This window comes from Sardina pilchardus, chromosome 5 (genome assembly GCF_963854185.1).
Source record: "Sardina pilchardus chromosome 5, fSarPil1.1, whole genome shotgun sequence".
NCBI classification, from domain to species: domain Eukaryota; kingdom Metazoa; phylum Chordata; class Actinopteri; order Clupeiformes; family Clupeidae; genus Sardina; species Sardina pilchardus.
This window is the reverse complement of record NC_084998.1, coordinates 13,985,212-14,001,690: the sequence shown is the minus strand read 5'-3', so window position 1 is coordinate 14,001,690 and position 16,479 is coordinate 13,985,212. Positions and strand designations below refer to the sequence as shown.

The 16,479-nt window shown below is 47.1% G+C and overlaps 2 protein-coding genes across 3 annotated transcripts; one reads left to right on the top strand and one right to left on the bottom strand.

Annotated features, from left to right (window-relative positions):
- The first annotated feature begins 531 nt into the window (after positions 1–531).
- On the top strand, positions 532–3,598 carry slc46a3 (solute carrier family 46 member 3). Its single transcript, XM_062535875.1, has 4 exons — positions 532–726; positions 1,752–2,688; positions 2,939–3,022; positions 3,438–3,598. The coding sequence occupies exons 1-4, from the start codon at positions 532–534 to the stop codon at positions 3,596–3,598; spliced, it is 1,377 nt and encodes a 458-aa protein (XP_062391859.1).
- Positions 3,599–5,076: 1,478 nt separating this feature from the next.
- Positions 5,077–15,481, bottom strand: proser1 (proline and serine rich 1). 2 transcript variants are annotated; one of them, XM_062536574.1, is made up of 12 exons: positions 14,874–15,481; positions 14,716–14,781; positions 14,560–14,628; positions 13,951–14,045; positions 13,538–13,631; positions 13,060–13,170; positions 12,543–12,674; positions 12,161–12,239; positions 11,158–11,250; positions 9,096–10,515; positions 8,617–8,761; positions 5,077–8,135 (listed from the first exon to the last, which is right to left on the bottom strand). In XM_062536574.1, the coding sequence occupies exons 1-12, from the start codon at positions 14,916–14,918 to the stop codon at positions 8,010–8,012; spliced, it is 2,475 nt and encodes an 824-aa protein (XP_062392558.1). In that variant the 5' UTR covers positions 14,919–15,481; the 3' UTR covers positions 5,077–8,009. The 2 variants fall into 2 exon arrangements, with proteins under 2 accessions (XP_062392558.1, XP_062392559.1); XM_062536575.1 differs by lacking the exon at positions 11,158–11,250.
- Positions 15,482–16,479: the final 998 nt, after the last annotated feature.

The following is a 16,479-nucleotide window of genomic DNA, read 5'->3' as shown; positions in this document are numbered from 1 at the left end:
GGGGGATTAGCAGACTTCACAAACAATCAGGAAGTGAAGGTGGCTGCCAGGTATATCTGGACCAGTTGACGGCAACACAGCACGTATAGCTACTGTACAGTATGTGTCAGAATACTCCCACTTGGCTTTCACTTCACAGGTCAGAAAATACATTTACAACAAGACAAGTGGACATGAAAACATTCCCTTGACCTACATCTCCCAGGTAAGGACTTGCTGGATGTGTTTCTCTGTAGACCAACAATAATAGCTCTTTTGCTCGTGATCCTCTTACTGGGTAGCCTTCCAGCTCCGTTGTGTCACCAAATTGGTTTGAATAACCAAGCATTTAGGTAACGTTGCTTTTGATTTATATAAGTTGACAAGGCTCAGGAATGTTGTTTTGTCATATTTTGCAAAAGAATGTGATTCATTTTATGGTTAGGTGAACACAATCAGAGCTCGGTTCCCGATAGCTGTTTCACAACTGTTTTGGTTTCAGCTTTCAGCACCACCATACTGTAACCACCGCACACAACTGTGCTGTCCAAAATGCGCCGTTTTTACCTGATCGAGCCGGTGGTCAGCGTGTATTCCTTTGGCATGTTCATGACCTACCCACTGGTCCAGCAGTACGTGTACCGGCGCCAGTGGGAGAGGATCGTAGGCTCTCCCTACCCGACTGACCTCAACAACACCTCACGCTGCGGGGGAGCCAACCTGGGCAACCAGAGCAATCAGCATGGGGTAAGATGAGAAGGAGAGAGAGAGAGAGGTAGATAGAGTGATAGAGAGAGAGGGGGAGAGAGGGAGAGAGAGAGTGGGGAGATGGAGAGAGAGGCCGGGAGTGAGGAGGGTGGAGAGAGAGAGGGACAAAAAGATTGAGGACTGAAAGAAAAGCCTAAAATAGAAAGCTATTGTTGAAATGCGCTTTGGATTAGCCTTACTGGACATAAGAGGAGAACTGGTTTCTATTGTAGTAGGCCTATTGAGGTAAGGTTAATTATAGGTTTTCAATTTCTCTCACTGAAACATCCATCTCTTCCCTCAAAACAGTATATTAACCCTTTCGTATGTTATTTCCACCTCATCTTCTATCTCATTCTATCTCATCCCCTCTTTCTTTCTTTCTTTTTCTCTCGTCGTTCATGGTTGTCAGGTCTACTATTTTACAGTAATTGGCTTCTTTCATTCATCTTTTGCCTTGAGGGGCTTTCAGATAAGAAACGGTATGTGCTATGATCACCGCTGGGTTGCTGGGTTCAGTGCAAGATACTAGTAATCACTGCACACAAAGTTCAACATTCTTTTGACCGCAATTGGGTTCAGTGCACAGTGGTGCTATTGTGTAAGACAGTGGTTCCCAACTTGGGGTCCGGGGATCCAAATAGGGGCCGCCAGAGATTGCAGGGGTTCCGCACAATGCTGCCTGGGCTGAAGTTGTGAGATTACCAAAATTGTATTTTGCGCACATTAAATGTATAAAATACCAATAACACAACCAGTTGGTTAATCAAAACTCTGTATAAACCAAATCAAAACATACTTTTGTTCTACATTTACATTCATGTAGCTATATTTATTACCTCTGGACCCCGATTGTGGAATAAAACAATGTCTTGTGTGTGTATGTGGGTAGGAGTTTGGGTAAGGGGCCCTGGCTTGTCTTAGACACAGGCAAGGGGGCCTTCAAGGAAAATTGGGAAACACTGATGTAAGACATCAAAAGCATAACCATCACCTTTCCCCTCTCTGTTGTGTTATGCCATCAGGCCCAGCTCCAGGAAGTGCAGAGGGAGACGTCCCTGTTCCTCCTCCACAGCGAGCTGTGCTTCCTCTTCCCCAGCCTGCTCATGTCCCTGCTGCTGCTGGCCTACAGCGACTTCCACGGCCGCAAGGTGGCCATCGTGCCGCCCCTGCTGGGCGACATCCTGTTCACGCTGGCCTACGCCGCGGTCAGCCGCTACTCGCTGGACCTGGGCTACCTGCTGGGCGCGGCGTTCGTGCGGGGGCTCTCGGGGGGGCCCTCGCCGCTCTTCGGCGCCTGCTTCGCCTACGTGGCGGACCGCTGCGGCGCTGTGGCCGACGAGAGCGGGGGGAAGCCCGGGAGGCGGACGGCGCGCATGGCCCTGCTGGAGACGCTGCTGGGCGTCCAGTCGGGCCTGGCGTCCGTCGCCACGGGCTTCTACATCCGCCTGGCCGGCTTCACCTGGCCCTTCCTGACCGCGGCCGCGCTCCACGTCCTCGTGCTGGCCTTCGTGCTCTTGGTCCTGCGGGAGTCTCTGGTCCCCGTGCCGCCGGCGCCCTTCACCTCCTCCGAGGCGCGCGCCTCGCGGCTGGCCACGGTGGCGTCGCGGCTGCGCGGCGTCTGGCGGCTCTTCTCCTCGGCCGGCCCGGTCGTGGCCCGGCGGCGGCGCGGTCCGCTCCTGGCGCTGGTGCTGGCCGCGCTGGGCTTCTACAACGTGGCGACGCTGGGCGGCATGTCGCTCTTCCTGCTGTACGAGCTGAACGCGCCGCTCTGCTGGGACGAGGTGATGGTGGGCTACGGCGCCGCGCTCTCCTCCGCCATGTACCTGGGCAGCTTCGCCGGCGTCCGGCTGCTGTCCGGCCGCCTCGGCGACGTGCGCGTGGCGCTCCTGGGGCTCGGCTCGCTGGCCCTCGGCTTCCTCATGGCCGCCTTTGCCAAGACCACCCTGCTCATGTATCTGGGTAAGATCAGCTGGGGTCAACTGCAGTAGGAGCAGAGGGGCATAGCAAGTGACCAGTGCAGGCCAAGGGTCCAGGAACAACACCCCAGGCTTCAAAACATCTAAAATGTGTTATGTGATTTTTATGCAGGGCCTAATATTTCGACCTACTCCCCTGGCTGAAGTAGGGGAGCCCCTAAAAGATTCATAGGGACATAGAGCTTGACAAGGTCCCCTGAATTGTTATTAAATTGTACCACTGTGTATTACAGTGAGGGTCCCACTGCTCCTGTCAGTCATGCCTTCACCACTGATTCGCTCCATGATGTCTAAGATGGTCACCAACTCTGAACAAGGTAAGGACAATACTAGATTCAAGAGAAAATACTGAACTTGTTTGCACCACAATCTGCATATTCTGCAAAGTGGTTTATATGGATTTAGGATCCAATGGCTCCCTAGTAGAGCTGGTGCTGGTGATGTGTGGGCTCTTCAGTAACCACATGCAATAATACGCCTGCATCCACGTTATAGCTGTGGTAGATGTCTTACCTTTCCGCACAGCTTGAGCAGTCATGAAAGGTTTTTATCTCTTTGACCAGATTTACAGTCATCTCCTACTATTTGAACACAAGCCATTTGTTTGGAAAAGCAAAAGTGGATGTTGTTCATCTCATAACTGTATGTGTTTGTGTTGACTACCTCCTAGTTAACAGAAATATTGTTATTATTGTCTTGTCTCTCACTCTGCCCTCACATTTGCCATGCCAGGGGCTGTGTTTGCGTGTGTGGCCTTCATGGAGATGGTCAGTGTTGGCGTGTCCTTCCCCACGTTCAGCAGCCTGTACGTGGCCACCGTCTCCTGGTTCCCCGGCTTCAGCTTCCTCCTGGCGGCACTCATCACTCTGATCCCTGTCACCTTCATCTGGTGAGTACGACACAGAGTACACTGTACAGTACAGTATAAGCCCATCAACACTTTGGGAGAAAATACTACAAGCTGTTTCAATTTTCAAAGATCAACCAACATTGTACAAATTGAGTTGAATTGATTAATAAACATAATGACAGCAAAATAATGTTGATATGCAACCGTGCCACTTATTCTTGAGTCTGTTGGTCTCAATGGGTTTTCTTTGCACTTTGGGTCTCTTGTAATCAGCATTGTGGCTCTCTCTCTCTCTCTCTCTCTCTCTCTGTGTGTGTGTGTGTGTGTGTGTGTGTGCAGTGCTGTACATCACCTGCAGAGGGCCATCCCTGAGGACACCAATCAGCTTATTCCTGATGACCCAGAGGAAAGACTGTCTTTTCCACAACAGGAAGTGAGGTTATGAGGCCGAATTTCAAAGTTCCAAGGGCGGCTTGATGACAGCGCACATCTTTTACTGCTAAGTCTTTTCAATCTCCGCCTTAAAAATATGTTTACACGAGAGGAAAGACTCTGAGGACTTGATACTTACATACATGTATATAAGCATAAATAGGATGGTATACAAAATCAGGAATGTATTTAGGTGCATACATTGTAAATAAAAAAACAAATAAATATTAAGTAGTCTCACTGTACACTGTGCACGGATATAAATCTATCACCAGATTCAGTCTCTGATCTTGGCCCCATTGAAATTGACACAATTGAAAAGCTTTGGATCAGAAAACAGGTTTGGACATGTAACCAAGGGTACCAATGCCAGTTAGAAGACACGCCCCCCAGGGGGCAGGCTGTTGGAGCACTGAGGACACAGCTGGACCATCAGATCTTTAGATCAGGTCCATGTTTCCCAGATCCGTTAAGAAGTTCATAAGTGCTAAGAACTTCTTAGGAGCGCTCTAAGAACATTCTAAGAACGCTTTTAAGAAGTTCTTAGCCCTTAAGAGCTTCTTAACGAATCGGGGAAACGCGGCCTAGGTCCATAGCTGCCTGGTCACTATGGTAAGTCCTCTGGTTTTGACCTCACATGGTGAGGCCGCATTCAGCAGTTTTGCCATCCTCGGCAGGAACCATGCAGTGCCAGGAAGATCTTAGATGAGTGGCCTATTCAGCCATTTGGAGAATCTAGGTTAAACCCCTTTTGTTTTCACCATAACAGGAGTCCTAAGTCCTGCACAGTGCAACACTAAGACTTCTCTGTGGCTTTACTGGTTAGTTTGCTGGGCCATAATTTATCTGGATGCTGTACTGTGGACAAATTGTTAAAGTTATCTGCCTTATATTCATGAAACCAAGATTTATGAATGTCCCTTTTTATCTGAAAGGTGCTATTGAAATGGCCAATTGCCTTGATCACTTAACTGATGCCATGCCGATGTTATCATTTGTGTTTTCTGGGATAAATGAAGAGAAAGTCATGGATGGTGCAATACAAATTCAATTAAAATGTCTCACTCACACACAGAGCCTTTAGAGCATTGAAACCCTTTTTTAATATTGGACAGTATTGCTACAGTACATAGTCTATAAGCCTAGACAACAGTCATCCCTCTGGGCAGCACACACGGCTCACTTGGTATCTCAGGAACACATCACCCACACCAATCCCTCCCATATGCCACTCAGGTGATGACACCCTTGGCAAATGCCTTGGTCTCGTGAGATCAGATGTACGTTACAGCATGCACATCTGAAGATAAATGTACAGTGAATGACAGTGGTTTAAAAGTTGGATAAGTGTAATGACTGTAAAAAGAATGGACATCCAAAGATGAATCAGGCTCTAATTTCACGGAAAAGCAACACAGCTGACGGCATGGTGGAAATACTGAGATTGGTTGTTAAATAATGACTTTATTGCCACTTCCACTAAAGACTCTACGCCTGCTATGCCTGACTGTGCTCTGCTGAGTGGCAGTAGCAAGGGATCCATGTCATTAAAGCATCTCTTCCAACTAGTTTACATAATTATCTGCGTTCGTGAAAATGTGGCTTTCTGCAAATTGAATATCTCATTCAAATGTCTAGTTCTAGGCAAACTTGACAGGTATTCCGTTTGGTAAAGCGCTCTGGCAAAGTTGTAGGAGTGTAACGGTACACCAAACATCACGGTTCGGTGTCTACCTCGGTTTTGAAGTCACGGTTTGGTTCATTTAGGAATGGTAAGCCTGTAGGTTCTGCTAGCACAAAATTCACTGATAAAATTGCTGATGCGTAACAGTAGTAGTATTTTGAAAAGGTGTCAAGTGTTTTCTGACGTTAATCGACTAAACTGACAGCTGACTGTTTATTTGGGAACTCAAATTCGAAACATGGTCCACACACAAAAAAACTACTACAGTAATTTCCTGTGTATTAGCTGCATTGTGTATATGCCGCAGGACAGTGTTTTATGCAAGTTAAAAGAAACAAAACCATATTAGTATCACATTAACTGCCCTATTAATCTCATCAATGAAGAAATTTTGCAAAATCAACGTATAAGCCGCGGCTAATAGTTGGGAAATGACGGTAATGCTGATTACTGTTGAGGAGTGCATTCAGTACATTCAGTACACATCAGTATTGAACCTAATATCCTGTACCTACAGTTCAGTACAAATATGTGTACCTTTACATCCCTACTAAGTTGCCTCAAGATGTGAGCTTTGTTAAACCCAATTAACACAAGACTGACCAAGGCCTTTGCCAAGAGTGGGTAACCAATTAAGCATGGCCACATGCCCCTAAAACAGAGAAACAGAAAAACAAAACAAAACATGTTTTAACCGGTAAAAAACAAGACAAAATAATTAACTCAGTTGGAGTTACTGAGCAACATAGAAAGATGTCCCCATGACAATAAAAAGAAAAGAGTGAAGTAAAAAAAAAAAGAAAAAAGATTGTTCAGATCAAACTATAGCAAAACACTACCAAACTATCCCCCAGGATAATTCATTTGAGCTTCAAAACATGATGAATGGAAATGCCCATACATACTTAAAAACAAGCTTCAGTGTACAGTAAGTTAGAAGTAAGAAGCATGTCCATTGCAGTAAGACATGCTAACAGCAGTAAAATAACAGTTTATAATAACAGAAATGTCCATTGTACAACTCATAATTTCTTCTTTTCCACAGCACACAACCTTATCGCTATGTTATGTACAGCAGCATTTCGTCAAGTATCATGGAACGGCTGCAGCACTTTTTCAATTGAGGTGTGTCAAAATAAAAGCCAGAGAGTACTGTAGGTGCAGATCTCCACACTACACAATGACATGCTGTATGCTGGGGATGTCTAAAAAAATGTCTTTCACTCACTCCTCAAAATCAATACCAAATTAGTCATCAACTTAGAAATGAATCAACATCAATTTGAGCCTCAGATTATCATACGCTCGAAACAGGTTGTGAACGTGGGATTATACGATTTTTGAACACAGCTAAAACACAGCATACAATACAAGGCTATAAGGATTTGCAAAAGGAACAGTACCCAATTGTTAAATACTGTAGATAAAAGCTGGATTTTGTTAAATTTCAGTTGCCTTCCAATATCATTTCATTATCTTGTGTACACTATACTACAACCATTGTATACTAGTGCTGGCTAAGACAAGAGCTTGCTTCACAAACACACGCATACACACATAGACAGACACACACACACACACACACACACACACACACACACACACACACACACAGAATGTGTAAACATTTCATGTCACTGATCAGTTTCGCTTGGTGTCCCTCCAAAGAGTGTGGTCAGCACAGCCTGGGAGACCAGTGAAAGATAAACAGCTAACAGAATGACACGACATTGCGTCCAGTCAGTGGCTCAGATGCAGACTTTAGAAATGCAGCCTTCATCTCGTCATCTCATCTTCATCGTCTCACATGTACAGACCACCTCCCTGACACCACCGGTCAGACTCGTACAAATGTCCATTCGATGTCATGTCCATAACACCGTCATATTATTAAGCAATACATCAGGCATAGTTTAAAAACCAAGGCCGCGTTTCCCAGATCCGTTAAGAGGCTCTTAAGTGCTAAGCACTTCTTAAGAGCGCTCTAATAACGTTCTAAGAACGCTCCTAAGAAGTTCTTAGCACTTAAGAGCTTCTTAACGAATCTGGGAAACCCGGCCCAAATAAATTTTGATCAACATCATGCAACATCATCACGTCTCTGGACAGGAGTCCAGCCCAGTCTTACATCTCCTCCGATACTTATTCACAACCTCGCATCACACATACTGCTGATGCTTTAAGCAGCTTGAGCAGCGTCATGGCTTGAGATAAAATGGACATTTGACTGGAGTGGTCTAACGACTACAGATAGCGCTTCCTCAACGGTCACTAGCACTGAGAGGAGGATACCGGAGGTGGTCATCTGGAGAGGACAGACGCGTGGTGGTGGGGGGCATCACTGCCATCCCAGCTGGGGGTGCAGTCCGGGCTGCAGGGGAAAGGGGGTGCCCGGGCCGGGGGCGTAGTTGGCGAAGCCGTTGGGCTGGGGCTGGTAGCTATCCAGTGGGGACGCAGAGTGGGCCTGGGAACAGCGGGACAAAAGGCCAGAATGAGGATCCGATAAGCACACAACGAGGGCCACAAAACACTCAAAACGGAACGGAATGCGGAACGTTCGTGGAACGTGTGCCACGGAAAAAACACTGTAAACGGTAGATGAATCAAAGGCTGGCCTATCATTTCAAAACTCCATGGTGTGTATGATGCAAGGATTCACCTTGGGGATCAATAAAGTATCTATCTATCTATCTATCTATCTATCTATCTATCTATCTATCTATATCTATCTATCTAACTAGCTAGTGTAGCCAATACTCAGAGATCAAATGAATAAGAGCCGTGAGGCCCATGCAGGCAAAGAGACACACAACTAAACTTTGCCATTAAAATACAAGACCTGTCAATCCCATATCTCCTGAGCTTGTACCAACAGGTCTTACTATGCAAAGTGTTGAGAGGGCACTTATGTTAGCGGCAGGTGTATGTTATGTGTATATATGTACCTGCAGCAGTGCTGACTGCATGGCTTGGTTGTGGAGTCCGGAGAGGGTAGCGGGAGAGGGGCTGGAGGAGAAGCCAGTCATGCCAGGGAAGGACAGCAGCCCGGGGAAGGAGCCGCCTCCGGCCGCCTGAAGACCACTGGTCAGGCTGCACAACAGCACACATTTGCACATTACACATAATGACTTTCACTAGGCTTTATATACCCTAGTAAGGCTGCATAACAACACACATTTGCACATTGCACATAATGACTTTCATGGCTTTATATACCCTAGTCAGGCTGCATAATAACACACATTTGCAATGAGACTATGATGGCTTTAATGTCCTTGGTCAGGCTACACACACTGTGACTTGGACTTAGTGCACTGGCAAGTAAATATACATGTCAAGGACATACAAATCTGGAGTGGTGACAGTTCAGCTCTACTCTGGCCAAACTACACACACACACAACAACACACACACACACACTTACCCAGGTTGGCCCACCAGTGCTGGATTGTAGTTGGAGCTGAACGCTGAGGCGAAGCCCGGTAGCACCGGTGACGTGCTGGGGACCCCAGCGGCCGCCGCAGCTGCTGCCGCCGCCGCCTGTAACGGGGCCACGCTCGCCACCGACGACGGGGCCCCTTGGAGCCCCATCAGCGAAGAGAGCACGGGACTCCCCACCCCCGAGGGGCCCGAGGGCCCGAACCCTGAGAAGGCCTGGGGACTGTGGCCCGGGGGCAGCCCGGAGAATATGGAGGGGGCGGTGGTGAGGCCCAGGCCAAACGGGGAGCCGGCCTGCGCGTAGACGGAGGAAGGGGGGCCCACGGACGCCATGGAGGACTGCATGGAGGAGGCCACGGAGGGGAAGGGGGAGGCGGAGGAGAGCGAGGGGGGGAAGGAGGAGAGGACGGGGAAGGGCGACGGACCGGGGCTGGCGCCCGGCTGCTGGGTCATGCCCTGCAGGCCCGAGAGCACGGCGGCGGGGCCGGCCATGGAGCCCTGCGGGGAGCCGGCCGAGTGCGGGTGCGGGTGGCCGGTCAGCCCCAGCGAGCGCGCCAGGGCGGCCGAGTTGGGCATGGCCAGCGAGCTGAGCGAGGGCGTGCCCGCGCGCGACGGGCCCTTGAAGGCGGAGGGCACCGGGCTGCTGCCGCCGCTGTTGCCGCCGTGCCCGCGCGCCTGGGGCATCACGCCCAGATGCGGGTCGCTGCCGAAGAACGCCTGCTGGGCGGGAGAGGGCTTGGGGCTGGGGGCGTGAGGGACACCGTGGGCTCCGTGAGGGATGGAGCGGTCGGAGGCGTGGGCAGAAAGGCCTCCCGTGGGGGTGTAGCTGCGGATGACCGAGTGTGAAGGGGCGCCCGCGGCAGTGGTGGTGAAAGGCATGCCCAGCTGGGGGTCAGTGGGCGACAGGTAAGACTTGCCGGTCAGTGCCGAAGAGAGGTCGCCGGCCGAGCCTCTGGAGGTAGGGGTCGGGGGCCCGCCGGATGGGGTCCCCGCACGGGACGTCCTGGAAGGGAACGGCGACGGCGAGAAGCTTCCGGAAGGCCCCGGCGTCCCGCAGGGCGTGGTGGGCGTGTGGGACCTGATGACCGAGCCGGCGGTGCCCGCCGACGGGGGCATGCCAGGGAAGGAGCCCGAGCCGGGGTGCTGCCCGCCGAGGCCGGAGGGCAGGTGCGGGGACATGGGGGTCCCCGGCGGGCCCTTGATGACCGAGGGAGAGGGCGCGGGGCTGGGCGACTGGGCCACGGGGTTCTGGGACGGCACCATGCCGGGGAAGACGGGCGTGATGGGGGTGGTGGGGGCCGGGGTGGTCGAGGGCTGGGAGGAGACGGGCGTAGAGGGGGCCGAACACGTGTGCGGGGAGATGGTGGCCGTGGTGCTGACGCTGGTGGAGCCTGGGCGAGAGTAACCTGACAAAACAAACAAACAAACAAACAAACAAACAAACAAACAAAATTAACTTATTACTTATTCATTTCAAAAACAAAAACACGCAGGGTTCTTTTAGTGTACTCTGTAATGTGCAATTTTTTTATTAGACAGCCCAAATAACTGTTAAGACGGAGACACCATCGGTTATTAGGACACCAACGAAGGTTTGGATACACCCGTTAGATTTCGGCGGCCATTTCAAGCGATCAAGCTGCTTCAGGAGTAGCAGGGTTATGGGTAGTAGAAGCATGAGGAATGAGGAGATTACTGCAGGGTCAAAGATCAAAGGTCAAACCCAACACACCCAGTTATTGGTCAATCTGGCCCTGGAAGCCTGCGCTTCCTAATGATCTGCCCGTCAGATTGACCCGCAGGAAGTGAGCAAGAAAAGCGGCGGATGGTGGCGTTTATAATCTAGCGCCAGACACAAGGCTCGTGCGCGCGCGTGTGTGTGTGAGTAGCCGCTGATGGGGCAAGCGTCTACAGCTACGGCGTGGGAATGAGGTGATGCCTCTCGAGTCCGCGTGTGTGTGTGGCCAGGTGGTCAGGAAGGTCGGCTGGGCGTCAGGTGTCGGGCGGGGAGGGTAGGGAGAGGAGGGGAGAGGGGGGGGGGGTCGTACCTGGGGAGGCGAGCGTGGCACTGTATGGTGGGGGGGGCACGCTGGCAGTGATGACCCCGCCCACTGACATTAGCCCTGCGTTGTTGTACGCACCTGGGCAGGGTGTTTAAACACATCACACGTGAGCGCCAGCCAACACACACACACTCACACACACACGTACACGTATGTACACACACACACACACACACACACGTACACATATGTACACACACACACACACACACACGTACACGTATGTACACACACACACACACACACACACACACACACACACACACAATAATACGCACACACACACACAATAATACGCTCACACACACACACACACACACACACACACAGACACACAGACACACACAGACACACACAGTGTTTCCCCTATAATTTTTTCCAGCAGTGGTGCTAGGGTCTGTCAAGTACCCCAATTTCAACGATGACGTTGACTGTTGTGCTTTTAGAATGTGAAAGTAGGCCTAATGGTTGGTTGACATTGTGACATTACTGATCATGTGAAGATTGCAGTGGTGCTGAAAATCCAGCTGTGGTGCTGCGCCACTGCTGAATACATTGTAAGGGAAACACTGACATTCATGCACAAAACCAGCTATAAACCGCATATTAGCAGGGGCCAACACAACTCACACACACACACACAAGCACACACATCATGACAATATGCATGCACAAATATCTGCACTACATGCACTATATCAAACACTTCTATACTAACACTCTCATAAATCTACCAAAAACTCACACAACACACAAAACCAACAACTATCACTTACAGACAGTCACACTCACACACACACGGACACGTCCACGCATAAACCACAACATCAACATCACATAAACACTCACAAATACTAACCACAAACCCACCCTTACGAACAAAACAACAACACAGGCATAATCAAAGCTGAATTCTCTCCCAATGGCATTCCCTGTCCGCTGGGAGAGCCATCAGGACCACAGTGTTGGTGGGTGTGAGGACACTTACTTGGAGCAATGGTAGCGTGCACCCTGCAGGGTGGGATGGGGTAGGGCACTGGCCGGTGGGGGTTGTATGTGGACGGAGACTAACAGGGCAGAAAGTCACAGGAAAAGTGGACATGAGCGCATTACAACTTTGTCCTCAAAATCAACAACGACATACAGTACAGACTGCATATTCATATACCAAAAACACAGATCTAGTCTCGGGTATATATATAAGTCATACAAAATCAATAGTGAAATCACAACAAGATACAGTAACAGTGAATATGGAATAATACTGACACAGAACATTCATAACTCTCAGGTAGAAACACAATGGGATGGTCCCTATGGCTTCCTGAAGAGCAGCATGTGTAAGGCCTAGGGACAGGTTTGTGCATTACCGGTTTGAAGGGTCCAAGGATCCTTCCTGCAATCCCCTTCACCTCAGTATTAGTATTCTCCTCTTTCTCCTTCTTGACTGTAGTGCCATTATTGGCCTGAGACTGAGACTGAGGCTGAGGCAAAGGTGCTTTCTGAAAACAAACAAACACACACACACACACACACACACACACACATTGATAAGCATAACAAAAACAATGTTAACCTAGTAGCTAATACCATTATCATTGATAGCAGCAAAATGTATGCATTAACACCTACTATGTACAAAGCAACAGTGGAAGACAAGCATAAACAATGGGGTTTCATTCCTTGGTGTTTGGTGGTGATCTGATTCTTTCTTGGACATTTGACTCTAACGTTGGACATAAACACAAACTGTTCCGGGATATTCTTAGTTTCTGGTGCTATCTGAATCCTTGAACGGGTCAACTTTAACCTTGAGTTATGGCTCCGGAGTTATGCGAAAACGGAGCGAGGAGGCCAAAGCAATAGCCTCACATCATGACTACCTACCGGGAAGCTGCCAGTCACTTGGCTGGGCCGACCCTTTGGGTAGGGGTTTCCTGGAATCACCCCACAGGAGGATATCATGGCCACAGGAGCCTTACAGCCAACCTTACAAACCTGCAAGGTCACATTGAGCCAACAGCAGTTACAAATACACTCATTTGGGATTATGTTGACAATTAATTAAAATGTCATAATGCTGAATACATCAAATACATCTCCATGTCTTCAATCTGTCTCTATGTTAGAACTGGGTATACCCACCCACAGTAAATATGGTTGTTTCTTAACTGTTCTGATCTTCTTTTGCTTTTTACATTTGCAAAGGCATTTCTGTCATGTACATTTAAAACTAGGTAGTGTTACTGTCACACTTACTCGCCATGGTTCCCTCTAGTTACTACTGTTAAATCAGATGTATACAGTAAGAACCCTTTGGTTAAAACTGTCTACCAAACAGGCATATTGGAGTGTATGAAGTGACCTGCTCAAGGATTCTTCGTGCACGCTTTTTCTCATTCAGGTAAGTGCGGAAGATATCCTCCACTGGGCGATAATTCTGAGCATCGCAGATATTCCTGATAGAGAGAGAGAGAGAGAGAGAGAGAGAGAGAGAGAGAGAGAGAGAGAGAGAGAGAGAGAGAGAGAGAGAGAGAGAGAGAGAGAGGTCATTACCGTATACAATCCATCTTCAACATTGTACTGTACCTTTTATGACATTTATCTAAGAAAAAACAACATTTCAATTTAGACATTGAAATGCATTATGAACTACAACACAATACAACAATACAATAATAGAAAAAAATGTGTATTCAATATGCACCTAACATATTAACATTGATTACATTACTGTTTGACATAATGTAACAGAAGTGGATTTAAGTTTGTACTTACAATGCAATCAGTTCCAAAACAACAAGCTTGTCCTTGGTAAACGTGAAACAGTTCAGTATGTTGGCCACTTTGGTGGTTGGGATGGCAACCATTTTCTACAAATTAGACACACATACAGTGATGTCAAAACAAGCAGATGTTTTATTCAAGATAGCCTACATGCCCATCATAACCAGCTGTGGTAATATCAGGTCTTTGTCATGCAGCTTATTGTAAAATGATTCATTGCACTTAATAATAATAATAATATGTCACAAAATGTTGCCAAGGCTTATCAAGCAAAATTTTGCAGAAAAAAAGGACATGTCCTAAATCTGATTTTACTTCTACTATAACTTTAACATTTCCCCCATTTATGTAGAATGACCCATATCTTCAACAGTTTGAGAACCACCACAAAGCCACAAACTGTCAAACTGTTCTAATGCAAAACGCTTGGCAGAGAAGACACAGAAAATCCATATACCAATGGCATAGCCTATGACAAATACTGACATGACACCAGGGTATTGATCCCAAGGCAATCAATCACGATATACTAGTCATACGACTTGCCACTCCCATGTAACAAGACTTGCGATGCAAAACACTGTTTATTAAGGCACTTACGTGCTGCAAAGCCTTCACAGCTTTGATCTGTGGTTCTGCCCATGAGAAGTACTTCAGAATATCAATCACCTGCAATCACAAACAAGTGTGAGATTTCTCAAATGTCGTCTTTATAACCTGCTACAGGACATTCTGTCATTCTGCTCCGAACCTTACCTGTTCACTGGAGAAGTAGCCATGCACCTGTTCGATTGCTTTTACTCTTTGATCTGTCAAAACACACTGAGCGGGGCACAGAGGGTTTATTATTATTGTTAGCTAGACATGGCTGCCATTGTTGTTGTACGTGCACATCAACCGAAATGCATCCTTACCTTTCTTATTTCGTCCAAAACGATGTCAAATGACTTCTTATCCATGATGAATGTTCAAAGTAGCATAAATAGCTGAAATAAATTTCGAAATCCTGACTTTAAGCATACAGATTGGTTGCCAAGCTAACCACCGAGCAACTTTCCAATGGGTAAGTTAACGTTTGCTGATGCAAACGATAAATAGATCAGCCTAGGAAACTTCACCTAAAGTAATATTTAATGAGCCACTTTGTGGACCAACAAGATATTGTTTAAATAAACCACATCTTACTCCAATCCTCTGGAAATATAAATAACCAAGTTATTTGGTTGTGTTGTCAATTTGGTAATCCTGTATGCATGAGCACCCCTAGCTGGGTTAATTCACGAAGCTAAAACAACCCTGGTTAGCTTGCGAGCTAGCAATCTCTCCGACAATCTTTAGCCCTTTGAAATGGCAACAAACGAATAGTTTGGAAGATAAGTTGCAACCGTCCAACAAAACCGTTCCTTGCTGCTATCAACTAGTTGATATTAAAGTGTGTTGTAAATACAGTTACTTAGCTCTATACGTTTATAAAGATCTACTGCTGACATGACTTCTTTTGTTAGCTAGCTAGCTAGCTAGGTCCATTGGTTCAGAAGGTTCAGATTGGTGACGCTCATGCGGTAGGATTTCTGTATCCAGTGCAGCGATTCCGGATATAGTCATAATATGTACCCCACTGCCTGCGCATACAGAGAAAAAAACTATGATAATGGCCAAAGAAGGGGAAAGCTTGCCAAGTGACAGAGGAACTACATACATGTATTACTTTTATCATACAACGATACAAAGTACCTAAAATGTATCATGTAACTTTTACTTTGATACATTTTATCTCCCTTTGCACTACGTCACATACGTCAAACAAATCAAATCAGTAAATTTTGTCACACACCACATAACAGAAAAGCAAGTGTTCAGCTCATATACAGTGGATCAGCTGTAGTTATTAAATGGTAATATGGAAGCCCGTAGATTCCATTAGTTTACATTTATTTTAAACTTGTTTTCTCCAGATTCTGACTTCATTATCTCAGGATGAACGTTGTTATCTCGAGATAATGAGAAAGATTTATATCTTGAGATAATTAATTAGTGTATATGAATAATTAATATCTGTAGATAATCCTTGTACGCCAACTGGTAGGCTATATATAAATCATTATTTCATTTGAAATTTCTACAGTGAAAAACAATGCTTTGAGAAATTGAGATGCGCTTAGGCATATAGCTGTGTAGAACATAAATTGAATCCTTTTGTGCCCCTGGGAACAGATATGAAAAGGGCCTCCCTGGCCACCGTATTTGGTATGGTCTGCTGTTTATTTTTGATTGATGGTTTGTCATAATATATTCAGTCTAGAGTTTGAGATATTCCACATTATTGAATGCATGCTCAGGGAGACCACTAGGCCTATACAAAAAGGTGCCAAAGCTGCCATCTTTGGCCATATAAGGAGATCCGGACGTTAAATTGATCTTGGAGTCCTATGCCTGTGCCACATTCATTAATTATGTGGGTACTGCTGGTCATGTTTGAGCAGTAGCAGAACACAAGGGGGGAAAGGTAGGAACTAAGGG

Excerpts from the sequence above, each read along its gene's own strand:
- proser1 (XM_062536574.1), bottom strand. The coding sequence starts at position 14,918 with ATGGATAAGAAGTCATTTGACATCGTTTTGGACGAAATAAGAAAG. Across the intron at positions 14,782-14,873 it reads TTTTGGACGAAATAAGAAAG|TGTGTTTTGACAGATCAAAG; the intron begins GTAAGGATGCAT and ends TGCCCCGCTCAG. Across the intron at positions 10,516-11,157 it reads TGCCACGCTCGCCTCCCCAG|GTTACTCTCGCCCAGGCTCC; the intron begins GTACGACCCCCC and ends TTGTTTTGTCAG.
- slc46a3 (XM_062535875.1), top strand. The coding sequence starts at position 532 with ATGCGCCGTTTTTACCTGATCGAGCCGGTGGTCAGCGTGTATTCCTTT. Across the intron at positions 727-1,751 it reads ACCAGAGCAATCAGCATGGG|GCCCAGCTCCAGGAAGTGCA; the intron begins GTAAGATGAGAA and ends TTATGCCATCAG. Across the intron at positions 3,023-3,437 it reads GGTCACCAACTCTGAACAAG|GGGCTGTGTTTGCGTGTGTG; the intron begins GTAAGGACAATA and ends TTGCCATGCCAG.